The sequence below is a fragment of the Pleurodeles waltl genome, chromosome 9 (assembly GCF_031143425.1).
Source record: "Pleurodeles waltl isolate 20211129_DDA chromosome 9, aPleWal1.hap1.20221129, whole genome shotgun sequence".
NCBI lineage: Eukaryota > Metazoa > Chordata > Amphibia > Caudata > Salamandridae > Pleurodeles > Pleurodeles waltl.
The window spans coordinates 938,360,705-938,382,558 of NC_090448.1; the positions used below are offsets into that span (position 1 = coordinate 938,360,705).

At 43.7% G+C, this 21,854-nt stretch overlaps 1 protein-coding gene across 11 annotated transcripts in view; it reads left to right on the forward strand.

Moving 5' to 3' along the window:
- EML1 (EMAP like 1) overlaps nt 1-21,854 on the forward strand; it is a 752,203-nt gene that overhangs the window by 474,299 nt on the left and 256,050 nt on the right. For all 11 annotated transcript variants that reach the window (XM_069208309.1, XM_069208311.1, XM_069208303.1 and 8 more), the window contains one exon: nt 15,813-15,945. In XM_069208309.1, the coding sequence (XP_069064410.1) occupies nt 15,813-15,945 (133 nt within the window). The remainder of the gene's footprint in view (nt 1-15,812; nt 15,946-21,854) is intronic.

The window sequence follows — 21,854 nt, forward strand, 5'->3', positions numbered from 1 at the left end:
TGCGCACTTCAAGCCGAAGTGACCATTTCTCCCTGCTGCCAATCAGCAGTAATGACCCATTGGCCCTGCCGTCACACTCTGCTCGTGCTGGCAGAGTGAAAAAATAAAAATGAAATGGTAATAAAATGATTTTATTAACATTTTATTTTTCACACTTTCTGTGCCTGCTGTGGGGAAAGGGGAATGATCCTCTGCCCTTGTGGAGGCACCGTTGCTGAACCTTCCCATCCAATGTTCATGTGGTACTAACATTTCTAACCCCACTTGCATGGTCCGATTTGAGTCAGGTAACATGATGTTGGACTGGTTGCATTATAACTGGGTTCTCTGCTTACCTAGACCTCTGCAATTCTAAATGGCAATTTGGATAGGGCGACAACACACCATGTGGCTCCTGGTGGGGGGAAACAGTGCACAACTTATCAAAAAAGATTTTCAATGGCAGCAACACAGGCAATACTGAGTGGAAGTTGCCTTTATGGACAGCATCACATCCCTTAACTGTTTTCATCATTAGCTGTATGCTTTCAGGATGTATAATCTTGTGCACCAGATAGATGAAATGTGTTTATTTAGATAAGAGTGAATCCAGTCAACTTATATTTACTAATAATAAAAAGGCCGAGCATAACATTAACGTTTTTCAATAAATATTATTTATTTTTGAAAAACTAAAAACAAATGTTTTTAAAATTTAAATTAATCTGTCAAGCATTGCTCTTAAATTGAGATCTACTTTCTGTGATTTTATGGGGTTGTCGTACAGTAATTTGTGTCCATAAACTGTATATAGCTCTTTGAATCCTATCGAGCCAGTATATTTTACCTCCGGTTCCGCGCCTCATATATTTAGTTTGATACTCCGGATGTTTCTATTTCTTTTAATAAATTTGTAAAACTTTAAGGCACTGGTCTGGGTTCTTAACACGGCCTTGTCTAAAATGTGTCACTTGTTCTTTTTTCACGTGGATACGATTTGACAGACATCTAAACAAAAAATGCGCAAATATATTCTTCAAATACCTGATAACATTTATCAGAGGTAACAGCCCCATGTCGCGCCTTTGACAAAGAAAGGTACCAAGAGGCATGTCATGAGCTTTTTCCGGGGCAGCAATTCGCAGTAGTTAGCGCCATCTGCTGTTACTAACCAAGTTACACGCTGGAGTTTATTAAATAAAATAACTAGACTTGCTTTTGAAATATATTCACAATTGCTACAGCACGAAGGCGGGCCAAGAGATGGATGACCTCCTTTCGCCTTCCCTTCGGTCAGCAATGGGTACCAGTGTAAAGTTCGCTGTCGGAGAACATTCGGCGGGTGATGCCAATCAAAATGTGCTCTGTCCTTGATTTCCAGGTAGGGTAGGGGGTCGTTCACTTTGTGTCCAGACAACTGGTCAGTCATCTCGTTGTCACTCAATTCCCGATATAGATTATCAGATATTGTAGTCCGCCTGGGAGAACCAGAGAGCCATAGCTGAGGTTATCGGATATTCTGATTTTTCTCGGCAGGTCATTAATGTAATATGAACTATTCAGAAATACTTGCATCGTTCTTTAATTGCACTTTTACAGCGCCTTCTGCCCCAATGAGGTACCGGATTGCTTTGGGTTGACAGGTAGCACAACACTCCACGCTTTTGCGGCAAGTGGCCTTATATGCATGAAACGTCAACCTTTTTTGTAGGAGTTTAGGTTATTAAAAGTTGTTAATGGAATATCCACCAAAGGTCATTTGAAATAGTGTAAACTGTGACAGAACTGTACCACCCACTACGTCCTTGTTTGTTTGTTTTAGAGCTATTTTGAAGGAGCGCATTCATTTTTTTTTTTTTTTTTTTTTTTTTAAAGCCTCGTAATTTGTAACTGCAGGTCAAGCATAGTTTCAGTTCCTGTCAGTGGAGCAAGGACCAAGCACTGATTGGTTCAACTTAATCAGTGCCCGTCTGCTGCTCCTAACGTGATTAAGGTACTCCTTTTAACTTCTAGGGCCCTACAAACAGTAGAAGTGCGACTGGCAAAAACTTGCCCAGCAGGACAAACAAAATTGCAAACTTTTATTCTTTATAGTTATTTTTTTTAATTTTGGTTAAGTCTTATTTTCTCACTTTTCACTCTTGTTTTGTTTTTGCTCGTGGGCTTTGTTCTCAAGAGATGATGATTATCATGTTCTGAGTATTGCAAAGGAACATTGTTTCTTTTGTGTGTGTAATTTCTGAAATTATGCTCTCACTCATAATTGTGCACTACACCCCACTCCAATACAATCTGCTCTACTCCAGGCCAATTCACCCCACACCAGTCCACCCCACTCAATCCAATACACCCCACTCCAACTCAAACCACTCACCCAAATCAACTCCAATCCACCCTACTCCAATCCTCCCAAATCACTGCACTCTGCCCCATCAGCCCCTACTGCAATCCAAAACAATCTGCCCTACTCCAGTTCAGAACACTCTGCCCACTCCAATCCACACAATGTGTCCCACTCCAATCTTCCCCACACCAATCCAAAACAATCTTCTCCATTCCAGCCTGCCCCACACAATCCATAACAGTCTGACCCACTCAATCCAAAACAATCTGACCCACTCAATCAAAATAATTTGCCCCACTCGAATCCAAAACATTCTGCCCCACTCCAATTTGCCCCAACCCAGCCCAAAACAACCTGCCTCACTCCAATCCAAAACAATCTGCCCCAGTCTATTCTGTCCCACTCCAATCCAAAGCAATTTTCTCCACTCCAATCTGCCCCACTCTAGTCCAAAAGAATCTGTTCCACTCCAATCGATACACTCCAAACCAAAACAGTCTGCGCACTTCAGTAAACACCATGCCCATCTAAAACAAACTGCCATACTCCAATGTGAAGCAATCTGTCCTACTCTAGTGTGCCCCATTCCAACCCAAAACAATCTGCCCCACTCTAGTCCAAACCAGTCTGTCCCCCTACAGTCTGCCCCACTCCAATCCAAAACAATCTACCCTCTCCAATTTACCCGATGCAAATCCAAAATAATTTGCCACACTCCAGTTTGCCCCACTCCAATCCAAAACAATCTGCCCCACTCCAATCTACCCCACCCAGTCTTCCCCACTCCAATCCAAAACAATCTACCCTCTCCAATTTACCCGATGCAAATCCAAAATAATTTGCCACACTCCAGTTTGCCCCACTCCAGTCTAAAACAATCTGCCCCACTCCAATCGAAAACAATCTGCCCTACTCCAATCCAAAGCAATCTTTTCGCTCCAATCTGCCCCACTCCAATCGAAAATAATCTGTTCACTCCAATCTGCCCTACTCCAATCCAAAGCAATCTGTCCCACTCCAATCTGACCCACTCCAATAAAAAACAACTTGCCCCACTCCAATAAAAAAACAACCTGTCCCACTCAATCCAAAACAATCTGCCCCACTCCACTCCAAAATAATCTGTCCAACTCCAACCTGCCCACTCCAATATGTCCCACTCAAAAACAATCCGACTCATTCCAATCTGTCCCACTCCAATTCAAAACAATTTCCCCCACTACAATCTCAAACATCCTGTCCCACTCAAATACCAAACAATCTGCCCATCACCAATCCAAAACAATCTGCCCCACTCAAAACCAAAAGACTATGTCTCACTCCAATCCTAAACAGTCTGCCCCACACCAATCCAAAACAATTTACCCCTTCAATCTGCCCCCACTCCAATCCAACACAATTTGGCTCCACTCCAGTCCCAAACAGTCTGCCCCATTCCAATCCACAACAATCTGCCCCTCTCCAATAAAAAAACAATCTGCCTCACTTCAATCCCAAACAATCTAGCCCACTCCAGTCTGCACCACACCGATCCAAGACAATCTGCCCCACTCTAATCTGAAACAATGTGCCCCACTCTAATCCAAAACAGTCTGCCCTACTCCAATCTGCCCCACTGCTGTCCAGACAATCTGCCCCAATCCAAAACAATCAACCCCCCTTCATTCTGCCCCACTCCAGTCCAGAACAATCTGCCCAAATCCAATCCAAAACAATCTGCCCCACTTCAGTCTGTCGCACTCCAGTCTGTCCCACTTCAATCCAAAACAGTGTGCCCCACTTCAGTCTGTTCCATTCCAATCTCCCCCACTCCAATCCAAAACAATGTGCCCCACTTCAGTCTGCCTCACTCAAATTTGCCACACTCCAATCCTAAATAATCTGTCCCATTTCAATCCATCCCACTCCAGTCCACCCCACTCCAGTTTGCCACACTCCAATCTCCCCACTCCAATCAAAAACAACCTGACCCACTCCAATCTGCCCCACTCCAATCCAGTCAAAAACAATCTGCCCCACTCCAATCCAAAACAGTCTGCCCAATGCCAGTCTGCTCCACCTGAATCCAAAACAACCTGCCACACTCTTGTCTGCCGTGCTCCAGCCTGCCACACTCCAGTCTCCCCCACTCCAATCCAATCTACCTCACGCCAATCCAGTCCACCCCACTCGTCCCTTTTTACCCCACTACAATGCAACCCAATCCACCCCACTCCAATGCACCCCACACCAATGCAATGCAGTCCAATCACATCTACCCCACTTCAATCCAGTCCACCTCACACCAATCCACCCCTCTCATTCCTATCCACCCACTCCAATCCAATCCACCCAACTCAAGTCCGGCCCACCCCATTCCAGTCCAATCCACTCCTCACCAATCCAAACCACACCAATCCAAACCTCTCCAATCATACCCAGTCCACCCCACTCCAATCCATCCTATTCCTATCCAATTTGCCTTAATCAACCCCACTACAATCCAGTCTACCCCACTCCAGACCAAGCAAAATCAAGATAGATATGCGAAGATAGCATCTCCCCAATGTAGTGTTGTGTACAAGTAACATCTGGGTCAAAGGTGCCTGTGACCGTATAAGTAGTAGCTGACATTGTTGCTCACTATGTGGAATACTACAAGTTGGATATGATTGCTTTGCATCAGTGCAGTCTACACCAAGCCTTTTGGATTCTTGCAGCTGTGCAGTCTTTTGTCCTTCTTATCCCGCCACTGTAATGGAGCATTTGCAGTAGCAGCAAGACCAAGTGCTACGAGAGCTTTTCAAACACCATATGTGGTTGTATTTCACTACCAGAGTAATGGAGATATTTATTTTTTGCTTGCATTGGCACTTTTGTTTTGCTAAGTCTTTGCTGCAATATCCTGCTCTGTTTTGGTGTTCCTGGGGAGTGTTAGTCTCATTCAGGAGACTGGGCAAGTATTTGGGTCAGCTTTGTTTTAAATTCTCATCTCCTAACAATATGTGTCTTTGTCAATTGTCGTGTGCCTCCATGGTGCAATTGGCTTCCCAGTCTTTAGCTGATGTAACTTGTGAACATCGAGGAGACGCATCAGTGAAACATGGATGTTGCTTCTGGAATATGGATTTATCGTTGTTGTGAGATGCGTGTTGCTGCATCAGGTGAGTGCTGGGATTCTGAGCGAGTGCTTGTGTCCTTTCAAAAATTCATAACCGAAGGTCAGGGGGGCTCCAATTCTTTTTTTCTGATTGTGTGTCTGCGAGGGGCCAGATACACAGGGCCCTGTTCGCGATTTATTTGTGATCCAGTGTGGCTCACTCAACACTTGCTCCTGAATTTCCAGGAGTAAGCCGCATTTCATGAATGAAAGCTTTATGAATCCCGCCCGTAGCGGGGTAGTAAGAGTGGCTTTTAGTGAAATCACCTCATTAATGGGGTAGATTTTCTTGTTTCGTCTCAGAGAACTCTCCACATTCTAAGGGACATTTTTGTCTGTCTTGGTTCTAAAATGCCACCTCCACGTGTGTGGTCTAGTTAGAGTTTGGCCCTTGGTATTGCAGGTGCTAGCACTAACTTCTTTCCCAGTCCTAGATCATGGCTATTGCAGTTATTTCCAACGATAGAGGTGTGGCAACGTTTCAGATTAGTCTAGCAGTCTCATCGCTTTTGTACAATACCCCTGCCTGTCCGGTTGAAAATAATTGGTTTGAATGAGACATATACTATTCAAGTTTGCATTTTTACTGACTGCAGATCAGCATGGAAGTGATTTTTTTTTCAAGATTTCTTAAATGCACTGAAATTTCTTATATATAAAGAAACATTTTCTAAGGAGACTTGAGAAGGACATGTATGTCCGACATAATTTTGCCAAAGAATATGAAAGTACAGTTGACGTCTTAAAAAAAAAAAGCACATCTTTTTCAAAGTGCGCAGAAAATATTTAGTAATCTTCCTGAGTTGTTTAGCGTTCTCTAGTTTGTGGGAATTCTACAAATGCTTTTGTAACTCTAATCAGTTTCTGAACAGTTGATACAAGATGTTCTGTGCTATTAAAGTGTACATAGACTTTTGCTTAAAATCTTGCTTAAGATTATAGATAATGTTTTGTTAGGATAATCACCTCCTTCCAGGCCATTACATACAAAGGCCCTCATTATGAGTGGCAGTGTCACGGTGGCGGTCCCACAGCCGACGGGTCGGCGGTCCCACTACCAAATTAAGAGTGTGATGGTTTGGCCTGTGCCAAACCGCCACTTTCCTGCACTTACCGCCAGGGTGGTCGGACCGGCAGGCTGGAGATAAGCATCTCTGACATGGAGGTCCACCCTATATCGACGGCGGTATCACAAGTCCCCTTTCCGCCAGGGATTTCGTGGAGGTAGCACCGCCACGAAATTAGTGGCAGAAAGGCTACCAGCGACAGGAATTTGCATTCCTGTCGCCTGTAGACGATTCCCCCACCCCTCATCTCCCAAAGAGCCCCTCACCCCCTTCCCTTACAACATTCCCGGCCCCACCTCCCCGAACCTCAGTAGCCCACCACTCACAGTAGTGACCACCCCACCCCCGCATACACATAGTTACTCCCCACCCTCCGATCCGGTCCCTGTACTTACCCCTAAATACACGCACCCACAGACACGCACACCCTGACACTCACAACACCCTTACACTCGCACACACACGCAACAGCCCCCAAATCCATACACACATACATGCACACAGGCACAACACCCCCACTCACACATGCACTCACTACATTCACCCCATTGACATGCATACACACTCCATCCCCCCACTCCCTCCTTTCCTCAACATATATACACACAGAACCATCTCCTCTGTCTACATGCAGGCACACATGCACCCTGACCCAGCATTCACATTCACCCACACATGCATCATCACCATATTTACACACAGACACCCACATATGCACAAACACTCTCCCTCCCTTCCCCCATTCATGACACCCATACACACACACTCACACACATGCATTCACACACCCCACCCCCTTGCGGAGGACACTTACCTTATCCGATAAGGTGTTCCTCCCCGAGGGGACAGGACCTGGTGCTCCCACTGCCAGCAGTGCCCCACCGTTATTTTACAGCTGGCGGAGTCCTTTTGGCAGGGTGGGGCTGGCGGCGGGAGCTCCAGGTCCTGTCCCCTCAGGGAGGAACACCTCGACTGCCACCATGACTACTGGAGGATTTTCGCTCATATTGTGGCGGAAATCCTTCAGTACTCGTAATGTGGCAGTCTTCTGGCACACGTGGCTTCGGCGGTGTTAGGAAAAGATCGCCAAAGTCATAATGAAGGCCAAAGTTTCCAGTCCTTGACATTCTTCTGAGAACCTAATGCAATCTGGTTGTTATTATTTTCATTTAACTGTTATTTATTTGACACACACTACCAAATATATTATCTCTAGGCACCTGCCTTTATTCTAAAACAGTCGGACTTTTATCAGTGCATCACAGCTATATTGATAAAAGTTAGAAGCTTAGGAACCGAAAAATGTGTTTTAACTGCTCCCCTAAAACTTAACAGTCTGCATTTAGGTTTAATCTCTAGAACTGAAGTTCATATATGTGAACCTAAGACCGCAAACCAGCGGTGCCCCTTCCAATGGAGCACAGTTCTTAGATTTCTCAGCAGCATCTGGCTCTCTGAGCTGTCCATGGCGGTTTCTCCGTGACCATGATTGAGGATTACCCCATTAGGCAAGTGAACACCAAAATGCTCAATTGAATATCACACTTTTGGCTACAGGTAGCCAAGGAAGGGAACAAAGATGAGGCCTTATGCTATCAGACTCCCCAAGCCATAAGACTAGCCTGGCTACCATAGCTTGAAAGAATTGTAATTGTTTGATTTGTCTTTTTTATAGCTCTCAGTCTCATAGTACCATAGTTCAATTTTGGGTTTATCAATAATCATACTTTATTTATGGTGTTTAGTGTCTAAAAAGAGTAATATTTGTTTTAGTTGTTGCAGCCAGTATGAGGTTGAGCAAATCACTGTTCCTATATGTGCCTCGAACTTTAAGCTAGTATCTCACACCACCAGATATTCTTGCTATTTTGGAGAAGGTGGTGTGAAGTTCAAATAGTTCAGGAGGTTGGAGAGTGCCTCTTATGATCTTGTGACTGAAGCCCATGAGAAGAACGTCTGTTTTAGCCTCATTCAGTATCTGTCAACTTTCCTTTTATCTGAGGGCTACATCCATCAATCCTTATTTTAATGTAGTCAATTTTGATTCAGTTTAATTGGACTAAGACATCTGAAAACTCTGTCTCGTAAGTGAGCGGGGTTCAGGACTGGAGACTGTGGCCCTCATTCTGACCTAAAGTCCCGCCGTCAGGTTACCGTTCCGCGGTCGAAAGACCGCGGCGGTAATTCTGACTTTCCCGCTGGGCTGGCGGGCGGTCGCCTTCAGACCGCCCGCCAGCCCAGCGGGAAAGAGGCTTCCACGATGAAGCCGGCTCGGAATCGAGCCGGCGGAGTGGAAGCTGTGCGACGGGTGCAGTTGCACCCGTCGCGTATTTCACTGTCTGCACAGCAGACAGTGAAATACATGTAGGGGCCCTCTTACGGGGGCCCCTGCAATGCCCATGCCAGTGGCATGGGCACTGCAGGGGCCCCCAGGGGCCCCGCGACCCCCCCTACCTCCATCCGGATCTCGGCGGTCCGACCGCCGGGATCTGGATGGCGGTAGGGGGGGTCGGAATCCCCGCGGCGGTGCAGCAAGCTGCGCCGCCGCGGAGGATTCAATGGGGCCGCGGTACACTGGCGGGACCCCGCCAGTGGTGCCGGTCCGACCGCGGCTTTACCGCCGCGGTCGGAATCCCCATTGGAGCACCGCCGGCCTGTCGGCGGTGCTCCCGCGGTCCTCCGCCCTGGCGGTCAAAGACCGCCAGGGTCAGAATGAGGCCCTGTGTCTGTAATGACCATGAGTTAGATGGTACCCCTAATATTAATGAACTCTGTATTTGTTTCATAAACCTGCCTAATTGAGGTTGTATGATTACATTATACCCTACCAACATATTACAAGTTTATTCCACAACATACAATACATTTTATTGTACATATCTGGCAAAGCGGTGTCTACGTATGGACAAAGCACTTTCTCCTTAAATGCTTTGAATAAGGACTGTAATAACATTTAGAGGTGTATTCTGTGCAATGTTCCTACTGTTTTATGGGAGTGTGTTTTGTATTAGCGTGTCCTTCCCAAACCTCTCCTAAATTTCCCTTCAAACCCACCCATTCTTGAGTAACTGTACCCATTTTCCCACTACACTGACTACAAAATAGTATATTTAGTGTGCGCAGGTTTCTGCTACTGGTGTGGATATCTCCCAGAAACGACAGAATGGTTCTTTGGAGTACTACTTTGTGTGGTACAACGTGTAGTTTGTGATAGGCCCTATGCTCTGAAAGATTTCAGCCACTTTAAAAACGTGCAAACTTGACTTCTGGGGTGTAGTCCTAGGTTGACATGACCTTACATTTTTCTCCTGTGCGTTGCGGTCGGGTGTCATAGCTGCGTGTATGAGATCTTATTTGCTATAAAATGTTTCTGGAAGAGATGGCCATTCTTACCTTTGTGGCCAGTGTTTTCTTGCATATACATGTCATGCACCACAGCCGTTGCAGTTTTAGAATATAGGGATCAACCTATCAAGTGGCAGGTTGCAACCCACTTAATGATGCAGTGCTGCCGTTTACTTATCATTTGCATAGCAGAATGCACAACTTCCTGCCTCATTATTATTAATATGTAGGAGGCAGGTGGTATTCTGCAGCTCCCTACAAACACCTGCAATGAAGACTAGAGCCTTGCCAGAGACAGCAGACCTCCGTCCCTGCTTTTGTATTTCCTGCATTGGTATTTTTTTTTTTCGAAAGGGACAGTGGATGCTTTAAAAAAAATATATTTGGCATGCAGGGAATTACTTCAGAGGGTAAATGTCGTGGTCCACTCAACCACATTGTGCTCCCTCAATGCTTCCCACCACTATTCACAAGGTGGAAGCGATCTCACTGGGGCCGCTTCCGCTTTGTGAATGGGTTATCAAACCTCTTTTGGGTGTTGGTAACCTGTAATCATTTGCAGTTGCAAAACTTCGATGCATATCATTTTGACTCCCAATGATGTCCCTTTTATGTTCCTCTTTAGGATTTGAAAGAAGGTTCAAAACTTACTTTTGGTGTTGGAAAGACTTTTCCAGTACACACTACATTTAGTAATTTGAGGCTTCTTTTGAAGTCCAAAAAGCTATGATTTTGTGAACCACAGATTTCACTATCGCAAAATGGCTTTATACATGAAGTCAATGGGCCCCTTGAACAGTACAAAGATGTCATGACCTGTTCTACATTGTTTAGACACACAGACACAGTAGCCTCTTTGTCATTGGAGAACAGTCCTTTAATGAACCATCTCTAATCCAGTACTGCCTCAAAGGTCATGGGTAGCTAAGTGCTATGGATGGAGAACTCCTTGGTTCGCTGGTCCTGTGGCCACATTATTTCCTATTCTGTTTTGTCACTTTGAGCCATTTTACATGAACCACCCCAGGAGCAGGGTTGTTGTGTGCACCTGCTCTCTGCACCCCTGGGGCACTTTGGTATTTCAGAAGGAGGTACAGACAGTTATTCGGACATTTTTGTAATACTGATGGACCAGTGCACAGACAGCATCTGTGCAATTTTAAGGGTGCATTCCCTCATTGCTTGGCCCCCATGTAATGAGGGAAGCAATGTGCATTTCCGCCGTATTATGCATACAGGTGCAGAGTCGAAAAGGCCATCAGGGGATGCACTGGCTGTGTGCCCCAAAGACTTGGTGCACAGTCGGTGCGTCCCATGAGCCCTGCAGACGTCTTTCTCCCTGATCTGCCTATGGGGGATCTCTGTCCCCTTTTCAAAGGCAGGAGTGGTGCTGTCTGCAATGGGAAGGAGTGACTGGCTGATTCAAACAGTTTGTCTGCCATTCACTAATGTGCTGCTGCCATGGCAGGTGGGAATGTATGGCTGCCGTGGGGGCATCACATTATCTGTACAACGGCACCCTGTCCCTCTTTGCGGCCAGCACATCCTGCAAAACGTGCGCTACGGTGCAAACCTGCACAGTGTCCCTATGTGTAATGAAGCAGAAGATGTATGTGGAACTGTCTCTGTGTTAATACTATGCGCTCTGTTCCTGAACCTGCCACTTCTTCGGTGCCAAAATTCTCTGCTGCCACCTGGCCCTCATTTGTGGCACCGATACTCTGTTTTGTGCTCGGACTCACAATCAATTGTTTTTGATGGTTTATGTGGCTTTATGGAGAGCTCTCTTTTATTGCCAAAATATTAAAGCACATTCGTGTGCTATTGTCACCTGGGCTAGAATTACTCTTCCTTTTTTGGTGAAACCTGACCTCTTATTAGCCAGCCCGGTCTGGTTCTGGTGCATTTTGCGTGTACTATTACTTTTTTGTCAATACTAGTGAAAATAGCTGCATACCTCTTTGCTGCGTTGTCGGGGGATCTTATGTACCATTGATTGGGGATGCCCCAAGAGGTCCTCGTTGGCTGTTCTGTTTGTGAGAGTTTCAGCTTCTTTTACAAGGGAGTCCCATATGAAATTGGGGCTTCACTGCTGGTGTTCTTTACTTTCCATTGATGCGTTTCCATACGTTGCACAGCAAGAGAATAATTTTGGGATTTGTTTAAGTTGTGATTTACAATAAGATGGATTTCCCTGGATCCTTTTTTGTCCACTCTTGGTGTGTTCTCCTGCATGACAATGCATTGGCTTTCAGTTGGTATGTCTTTTTCACCCAGGGTATTTATTTGTCTGTGCCTATTGTTTACACACAGTTTATGGTACTCAGTTGTCCTTTTGCAGTTGGGTGTGTGATGTTTGAAAGGAATGTCACCAGACACCCAGTATCATAGTAGCTGTGGACATATATAGAATACCTGTCATCAGTTGGTATTCTTTTTTTATCCAGATGATGAGTTGTGGCAGTAGTTCTTTCACCTGTAAGTAAGTCTGGAATGCTGTCTGTTCTGTGGTGTCACTTTGCACTTGTACTAAGTGTCTCATGGCAGGACTGGTGTCTTTTGCCAGTCAGGCAAACTTGCTTTATTCAGTTGTATGTATCAACTAATAAAGTACAATAAGAACAGATAAAAACAAATTCTTCAACAATCAGAAAGTGCATATGAACAACTGGAAACCAGTAAATAATGTCCGAGCATAATAAAACACACAAAAAATTAACTCAGTGTTTTCCTTAAATTATTAGCACACTCTAAGATTTCACCACAGCCCAGCACATGGACATCGATGGTAAGGATTGTTTGTAGACCATTTCGTCCCTACATTGTCTGAGATTTTCATCTTTCAGGATATTCAAGAAGAAACGAAGTCTAAAAAAAATCATAATATTTACAGAAAAACAGAAAGTGCAGGGTAGATTGATTGGACCGATGCTCACAAAGACACAGTGGTAAAATCATATGATATGAAATCGGAGTGGGAAAGGCCACCATGAAGTGCACAGGGTTTAATCTCAGACGTGGTAACAAATACCTATGATAGCTAGTTCAAACCTAAGCAAGATATTGGTCTATCAATGGACTATTGATAGGTGGGGTATTATTGCTCACAGAGGCCTTCGTAGCTTCCTCACACATTCTCACTGATCAGCATGAATCAGAAAATGTTTCTTTTAAAACAAACCTAAAAGAAGCAGGCAAACCACTAAAGTTATCAAACAGATCAGGGATGCCTAGGCTGAGACTTCATTCCTTAATGTATATCAACCAAGGTTTTTTTCCCCACCAAATCCAGGTGTAAACAGTCTTCCAATACTTGATGTTGAAGAGTATTTTGAGGATTAGACCGGATTGACAACCACAGTAATGCAGGGCGAAGTCTGATAATATTTAAATAGCCCCAATTGGTATGACATAGATATGTGGAGTACATTGGGGGAGTGACAGCAAACGTCTCAAAAATCAATTTTCCACTTTCTAAACCACATCGTGCTCCTTCAGACCACCATAAGTAGCAACAGGAAGACATCTGGTTTTGTGCACCATAATAAGCTCTCTGATAGGTTTATTGCCCAGTTTTAAAGACCATTTAAATATTTGCCCTCATTACGATCCGCCGCGGTGGCGGTCTCACCGCCGACGGGATGGCAGTCTCACCGCTGATGGGCTGGCGGTGAAGACCGGCATGTTATAAGTGAGGTGCTTTGGCCTCTTCCAAACCGCCACATCCCCGCTGGTACCGTCAGGGCAGTAGGACGGCCGGAGGACAGCACCTCCAGGCCAGCTGTCCACTGAAGACCGCCAGCGGTGTAAGTTGGCTTTCTGCCAGGGTTTCTGCGGCCGTAGCACCTTCAGGAAAACCCAGGCAGAAAGGCTGCCGGCGACAGAAGATGCCCCCCTCAACCGCCCTGCAACTACAGTACCCCCCACCCTCCTCTTCCATGGCAGCAAGCCTCTCCCACCATCCCCCTTCTATGTCAGTAGCCCGTTCCCCCCTTCCAAGTCAGTCCCACCCACCCCGCTTCCATGTCAGCAACCCCTACCCCACCCTTCCCGCATATACTCACACGCACCCCGCATACTCATTCACCAAGACTTACGTACATGCAGTCACCAACACCCAACACACATACATACTCATTCAGTCACACGCATACATACTCATTCAGTCACACGCATACATACTCATTCAGTCACACGCATACATACTCATTCAGTCACACGCATACATACTCATTCAGTCACACGCATACATACTCATTCAGTCACACGCATACATACTCATTCAGTCACACGCACACATACTCATTCAGTCACACGCATACATACTCGTTCACTCACACGCATACATACTCATTCACTCATAAATATACATATACTCATTCACTCATAAATATACATATACTCATTCACTCGCACCAACACACGCATTCACAGAAACATTCCAACACACACTCACTTCAACAATCATACACGCATTCAAACACCCATACACACATGCATACACACATGCATACACACATGCATACACACATGCATACACACATGCATACACACATGCATACACACATGCATACACACTCATTAAGCACGCATTCATACACGCATTCAAACACGCATTCAAACACGCATTCAAACATGCATTCAAACACGCATTCAAACACGCATTCAAACACCCATACACACACCCATTCATACACCCATTCAAACATGCATACACACTTATATTCACACACTCGGACAACACCCACTCGCGCACAGACACAACACCTCCTACCCTCTCACCTCCCTCCCCTGTCGAACGATCGACTTACCTTGTCCGGCGAGGTGGTGGTGTGCCAGGGAATGGGAACAGGCGCTTCCACCGCCGGCAGTGCCCCGCCATCAGGACACTGCCACGCTGTATTACTGCTCATAATTCGGCGGGCGGAGTCCTTTTGGTGTAGCAATGATGTCTGTGGAAGCACCGCTGACCGCCAGCAAGACTGCTGGAGGATTTCAGCCCAAATTGTGGCAGAAATCCTTCAGTACTCATGGTGGTCTTCTGGCGCCAGCGGCTTCGGAGGTCTTTGAGCCATTGTCTCTAACCATCTCATGAACATGGCAGCCCTATTCCTGCCAACAATAGACCAGGTGCAACAGTCCTGAAAAATAACAAGCGGATAAAAGAAGGTAGAGACAGGAAAGACCTTGGTATACTTTATATTCTGAAATTTCTCAGGCCCAAAGACCATTATATTTTTCTTACCCTGATTTGGACCAAGATGTGTCATAAAATGTGCAAATCTGTCCAACAGCCTCTAAAGACCAAGTTTGGGCCATAAGGATAACCTCATCGGCATATAAGAGTGCAGGAATAGGTTGAGAACCAACATGAGGTACATGGACAGGGCAGTTAGAGAGAGATTTTTTCAGACCATTAATATGCAATGTAAATAAAAAGAAGCCAGGACAGAACCCTGCCTGACTCCTTTGACAATGCTGTGTCTGTTCTTCTATGGTGCCCCTTTGCACTTTAACTATGTGTGTCTCATGGCAGGACTGGTGTCTGTTGTCGCTTAACTTATTGGCATTCTAGGCAATGTAAAATGCCTAGTGGTCATATTTTACCTTGATTTATTACACAAGTGTGTTGTACTCATTATATATTACCATGTTCTTCAGTTTTGTAGTTTTGCTTGCCATGCTCCGTGAGGCTAACTTATGACTTGTTGGCCTTATGCTAAGTTGGCCCATGCATGGAACGTGTGTGCCCAAAAGAGTATCAGTTCTTGATAAAAGTATTATGCTTACTTAAAGTGTACACATCTAGAAAATAGCCTTTTTTTATTGATCTTTCAGTTGTCATGTTAACATTTTTGAAGTTTCAGTTTCAAGATCATAGTTTTTTTTCTTTGGTATTTCTTATTTGTCTAACTCAAGATACGTTTGTGTTTTGCAGCAAGACCTCTTGTCCAAACACTTCCATTAAGAACGACTATTAATAATGGGACCATTGTACCAAAGAAAACAAGTAGCTCCAGCCCATCATCCTCTGGGGCCAGGAAAGAAACTATTTCACCTGCAACAAAAAGGTATGAAGCAAAAATTAAAGATTAAGAGTGGTACAGTAGTAACATCGTTAATATATGAGGTTTTGGGTGAGTTCCTTGTAAAGAGCGCCGCCTTGCAAATAGTTTTGGATGGACTGCACAGTATAACGTAAACGACAATATTGTACAATTGTGAGCGCCGGTTCTCCCCTAAAACCAGCCATGTATGATTCAGTACAGTCGTGTTTTTTTTACGAATGTGTTTCTAAGCATATCCTATTTGTGTGCTATTTTCTGATAATGCCTAATGGCTATAGTTTTGCTTTAAAGAATTAAAACAATGCAGCCTAAAATGCTATATGACAATAAATTAAACGTAAACGAGTAAATAGATGCAAAAAGGTGTATTAAAAATGCCACCTGTCCGAGTCTATCCAGGTTTCGAGCAAAGTTTTGTGTCATCATTCTTATTTCTGCTCCATATTGCTAAACAAGGGTGCAAGCCAATAATTTGATTTAAACTTGTAATACATTATAAACACAGAACTCCAATTTGTCTGCAATATAAGTACGGAACGTCTACCAGGAGAATGCTAGATCCAGCTTTTACTGCTGTTTTTTGTTGCTTACCACTGGGGAAAAGTGAAATTCCATAACAGTTACGAAAGACAGCATCCTAAAAACAGTTTAAAAAATACCACCTTTGGTAACCTATTAGACTGCAGGTTGAGTGCAGTTTTTGCTACGGGTGAACAGTGCATCCATTCTCTTTATGCTGCAATCTTGTCATTTTTGAGTACCCAGGTTATTCCAGGACATGTGCTGATGCAAATTAGAGTTTTTCTACATGCGATGTCATGTAAAATTACAAACATGTTTCTTCACAAATCTGTACTGAATTAGTTGATATTTATTTAGTCATGTAATATGTTATTTTGTTGTTCCCTTATTGGTATTCAAATAAACAAAAACTAAATAAACCCTCTTTTTTAAAAAATTTGGCAAAGGACCGCCATCTCTCATATCTATTGATGACTATTGTTCTGACATTGGTATCACCAGTGATGATACAGGACATAGCAAATACTGCTTTACTTGCATTTAAAAATATGTATTGCTGCAGTTATTCATTTCCTGGCCATATTTGAAGTCTTTCAGTGTCATCGTGATGAGATATTTTACATGTACTACATCGATTTCCCTGAGTTGGTGGTCACCTCTATTTTGCTAGGTTGACACTTTACCAATCATGTACACCTTTGGTGTGCAAGAAATGGTCCAATGCGTTCTGTTTGGGCATGTTTCAAACTTCCACCAAGGCCAGAATATTAGCGTGCAGTTCCATTTCAAAGGGCCAAATTCACAAAAGCAATTATGAATATGGTAAGTAGTAGTCTTGTAGTACTCATACATGCCTCTGTCAACTGGCCCATAAACGTCCAACTTTCTTTTAGTAAAAATGCACAGTCCTTCCTATTTGTACTAATTGTAAATGGATATTCCCATTGTAAGGCGGTAAGAACCAATTTACTAGGCATATAAGAGTACATAACTGAGTACTACATGAGCACTGTATTTATGTACAGCCATTCACCTTTGTGAGGATCTCATGTTTAAATGTAGGTGTGCAGCATACACATGTAGTTAATTTACCGTTTGCATAGGTTCATTTTGATAATGATTTAAGCAGTGATGCAAGTATTTCCTATTAATGTAAAGTGGACTATTTTAATACCAAGATTCCTATATACTGCCTTTTAAAGAAAATTTAGTATCTCTTTAAAATTTCACCTCAGTTGAGATTTCCATTCCCACTATACTCTTTTGCATAATTTGTTAGCTAACTGGGAAATTAGCTTTGTAAAGTTCAGTTAACTTTTTAACTCCATCTATTTCAATAATAATTGCAACAGTGATTTATAATGCAGAACTTAAGCTGCCAACAAAATAGCTGTCATCTACGTTCTAACCTGGGAACTAAAATGTTGAAGTGAGCCAGGTTCCCTGTTCTAGGCCTCATCAGACAGTGGCCCATCAATCAATGTATTGAACTAGTTGCAACGGCCACGAGGTCAGTGAGGGGGCAGTTCTCAATGTATAATTTTGGCCTGCATGTCGCAGCTTCAAATTTCCCGAGCGACAGCCCAAACTTTGCAGAACCCAGTACCGGCAGACCCAACTGGCATATAGGGTTGCAGTGGTACTTGCTGGAAAGTCGTAGACATCTCCTGTGCAATCACCATACTAAGCCAGCACCTCCTGCCAAACAAGTCTTGGTGCTTTGTCACACACTCCCTTCTGTGGGAGCCTTCTCTGGCATAGGAGGTCAACACAAAGAGGCTGTATGGGCGTGGCACTCCCCATATGGCATTCAGTTCATGGATCTGTCCATGGTGGCTCTCTCCTGGCAAATGGAGAGGGCCGCCATGGCATACAGGAGCTTTCCAAATCAATTCTGCACACGGGCAACGGACCTTATCCGTGCACAGCGGTCTCCTCACACTTCATACCAAGAGTCCTTTCAGTAGGGCTCCCAACTGGACCTTGCTCCCTCCAATGCTCTCCTTTTCCTCACGTGGCACAAAGGTCTTGACAAGCAGGCAGGCTCTGGTGCTCCATGGCAGGTGGTCTTGTTTTCCCTTGGTAATAAACCTTCACCCAGCAGGTAGATTAGCAGGACTGGACTTGGCTCCAGTCCTGGTCACAGGCAAAAGTCTTGCGTAGCTTACTCTTCTCACACAGCCTGTTTGGCTGCTTTGAAGTATACAGGGGCAGTCCCTCTCTCTCTCCTTTCTTCCAGTGTGTCCCATCAGCTCACAGGAATGCATCAATACACACATCTGTCTGGGGATTCCTCTACTCCTCATGTCTTCACCAGACTGGCATGGACTTCCCAAAATGGAACCCAGGGCCCTCCATGTAATGTACCATTGCAGGCATGCTTGCGCTCACTGTACATACATATCACACATACTGTCCAGAACTGCCATCTTCATGTATTGTGCCATTGCAGGTACACATACATCCAGCACACACAGTTACTCAGTATGCACTGCTCAGCACTGTGCTTTCTGCATTGTGCCATGGTGTGCTATTTGCAAATGCACACAGCACATGCACCAAACATGCTTGTTCTGCACAGAACTGCTCTGTCCCTCTGCTGTACCCTTTCCAGGCATGCGTACAAACAGAACAGAGTCACCACTCTTGCTCTGGGTACCACTCTTCATCCACTTGATGTAGGCAAAGGGCAAGTTAATCACAGAGCAGTCTAACTTTGAAAAGGTGAGTGAGCCTGTATGCCTTACTCCAGTGACACAAGGTAAAAAGGACCTGTTCACTCCTACTGATCACTACACGATAATGCTGCCACCACTGCGCTCATGCGGCTTAGCTCTTGGTGATGCCTGTTTGATGAGGGGTGATACCCCAAAACCAGTCCTAGGATGCTTGTTTGCAGTCCAGGGAAGGCCTGGCCTGGCAGATTGGGCTGGCCTGCTCCCATGGGGAGCAGGGTCAAGACTGATTTGCAAATGGCTGGGTCCAAACTGGGGTGGCCTGGTCAATCAAACGATGGATTGGATCCTAGCTCTGTGACTGGGGGTGAATGTTTGCATTGTTCAGCATTCCATCTATCATCTGTTCTTTTTGCTTAACTTCTGGTGAGGACAGTAGCCTTCCACCACTGAGGATGTGCTTTGGATGCCCCTCCTGGTCCAACCAGGCAGCAGTCCTTGATACAGGACTGTCTTGGCATGCACACACGATCCATGTTTGCCTGTGGTGTCAAAATCAGCATCAGGGATCCAGACAACAGTACATTTCGACACTCTGTGCAGCAGAGCAAGGGTACACATCTTTTACCATGAAGGCGACTTTTCTGTACCAACACTATGAATAATTATTTCAGATAAAAGTATCTCTTAAGTATTAGATTGGGACCAACTAAATGTGATGTTATGGGTATCTTGTTAAAATTAGTGCTAAAACAGAGTAGGTGGAATATAGAAAGAGAAAAATCCAATAAGGAAAGTGGAACATAGGCTCTTTGTAAGGAATCATGAGGTTTCTCTGTTCCGTTTGATTTATCTGTTTCACAACTAGTATCTTCCCCATTTATAACTAACAAGGAAATAATTGAGAGATTTCAGTCTTAAAGAATTTGCAGTCTGTCTTGTGGATTTTGAATGGGTGGCCCTTCTTAGATACTTTTTAGTGAAACTTCTTTATAATCATTGCTAAGCTTGTTTAGTCACTGTACATTTGTAGTGTGTTAAATGCTTTGAAGCCATTATTGATAATCTGCTTTCGCTTTTAATATTGTAATTATCCCAAAATCCAAAGTCTTGGTACCCCCAATATAAACATTATCATGACGAAGAAAGTAAATAAAAAAAAAGCAGAATACCTTAGTTCACTGATGAAACTGCATTTGTATGCGCATGTTTATCATTGAGCACAAAACACTCCAGATTCTATTCATGGATCTAAAATGCTTCCCACAGGGAAAGTGCCCGATCAACTTACATTTAAAAAAGAAAAAGCTGTCTAAATATCTAATTCAGTTAAATTCTTGTTTTTCATACGTTTCACATTCTTTATTAACTTCATGTGTTTTTTTTTTTAACCCAGAATCATGAACCCGCAAGAACAATGGTACATTTCTACATTATTTAGTAGCAGAGGGATTACTCCTCTGTGAACAAATCATTGGAAATCATGCAGCAGAAATTGCCTTTCTTAGTTTAAATAATGTCCCTTTCCATACACTCATTGACACTTAACCATTGCCAGGGCTGACCCTTGCTTTTCAGTCATTATTATCTGTTAACTTATTCAATCTCCTTGAGAATCTTTTGCCAGTCTTCCTGCTCCACTTATCAACTGTACGTTCTGAAAGGGCAAAATTCAGGGCAGCTGGGAATTTATCCTCCTTTGTACACTTATAAGGTGATTGACATATTCAGTTTGTAGTGAGAAGAAAACATGACAGACCTTCCCTTCCACCGATATCTGAGCTGATTGATCAATCTGTACTTTGGCCCTGCCCCTTTATATCCATGATTTGTCTTTGGCATAGTTCATCATTTCTTTTGGAAATGTATCAAATGTGGTTTAGGAATAATCTGCTTTGTCTCAAATGAATTTACTCTGTTTACTTAATTTCACATCTTTGTTATTCTAGTCTGTTTTCCATTTTCTTCCTCAAATCATTTTTTAGCGCCTCGTTACGAGTTTGGCAGAGGGAATTACTAACCTTATATCCTACGGAACTTGGAATACGGCGGATGGTTTATCTGTAATGTTTGTAACAGAGTAATCCCCTCCACCAAACTTGTAATGAGGACCTTAATCTTTGTCTTTTTGAAAATGGTTTAATTAATTCCTAGTCATACATTGAGGCAAGTTATAATGCATTCCCAGCAGTGCATTCTGTGATGTGTAGTTTTATTCAGTACTCTATCATTAAAGACTGATGACCATGGTAAATTTACTGTAAAAATTGTTTTGTTTGCCATGTCAGAAAATTGTTGACTTTAACAGTGCCAGCCAGTGTAGTATGAGATCCATGATGCAGTATTGGGGTAAAAGAACAAGAAATAAGAACGAGATTTTATATAGTGAAAATGAAACAACCTCTAGAGGGAGTCCAATCTATTAACTGAATAAACTAATTAAAACTACATGTCCTATAATGTACCAATGGCGATGCATTATTACATGGTTAAAAATTCATTGAAATGATTACCTAAATAGAAAAAGGATTTATGATGAATGTGATAAATACCATGCCAGGTAGAAACACATCACTGTAAATTAGTTCTACTGCCCATTTTAAAAAAGAGGACAAACTCCGAGTATTGCACTCTTTTTTTTTTTATTCACAATTGTGTACAACGGATTTAGTTGTCCGTTTAGCCAGGGCAGTGAAAAAAGCACGTTATTTAGAA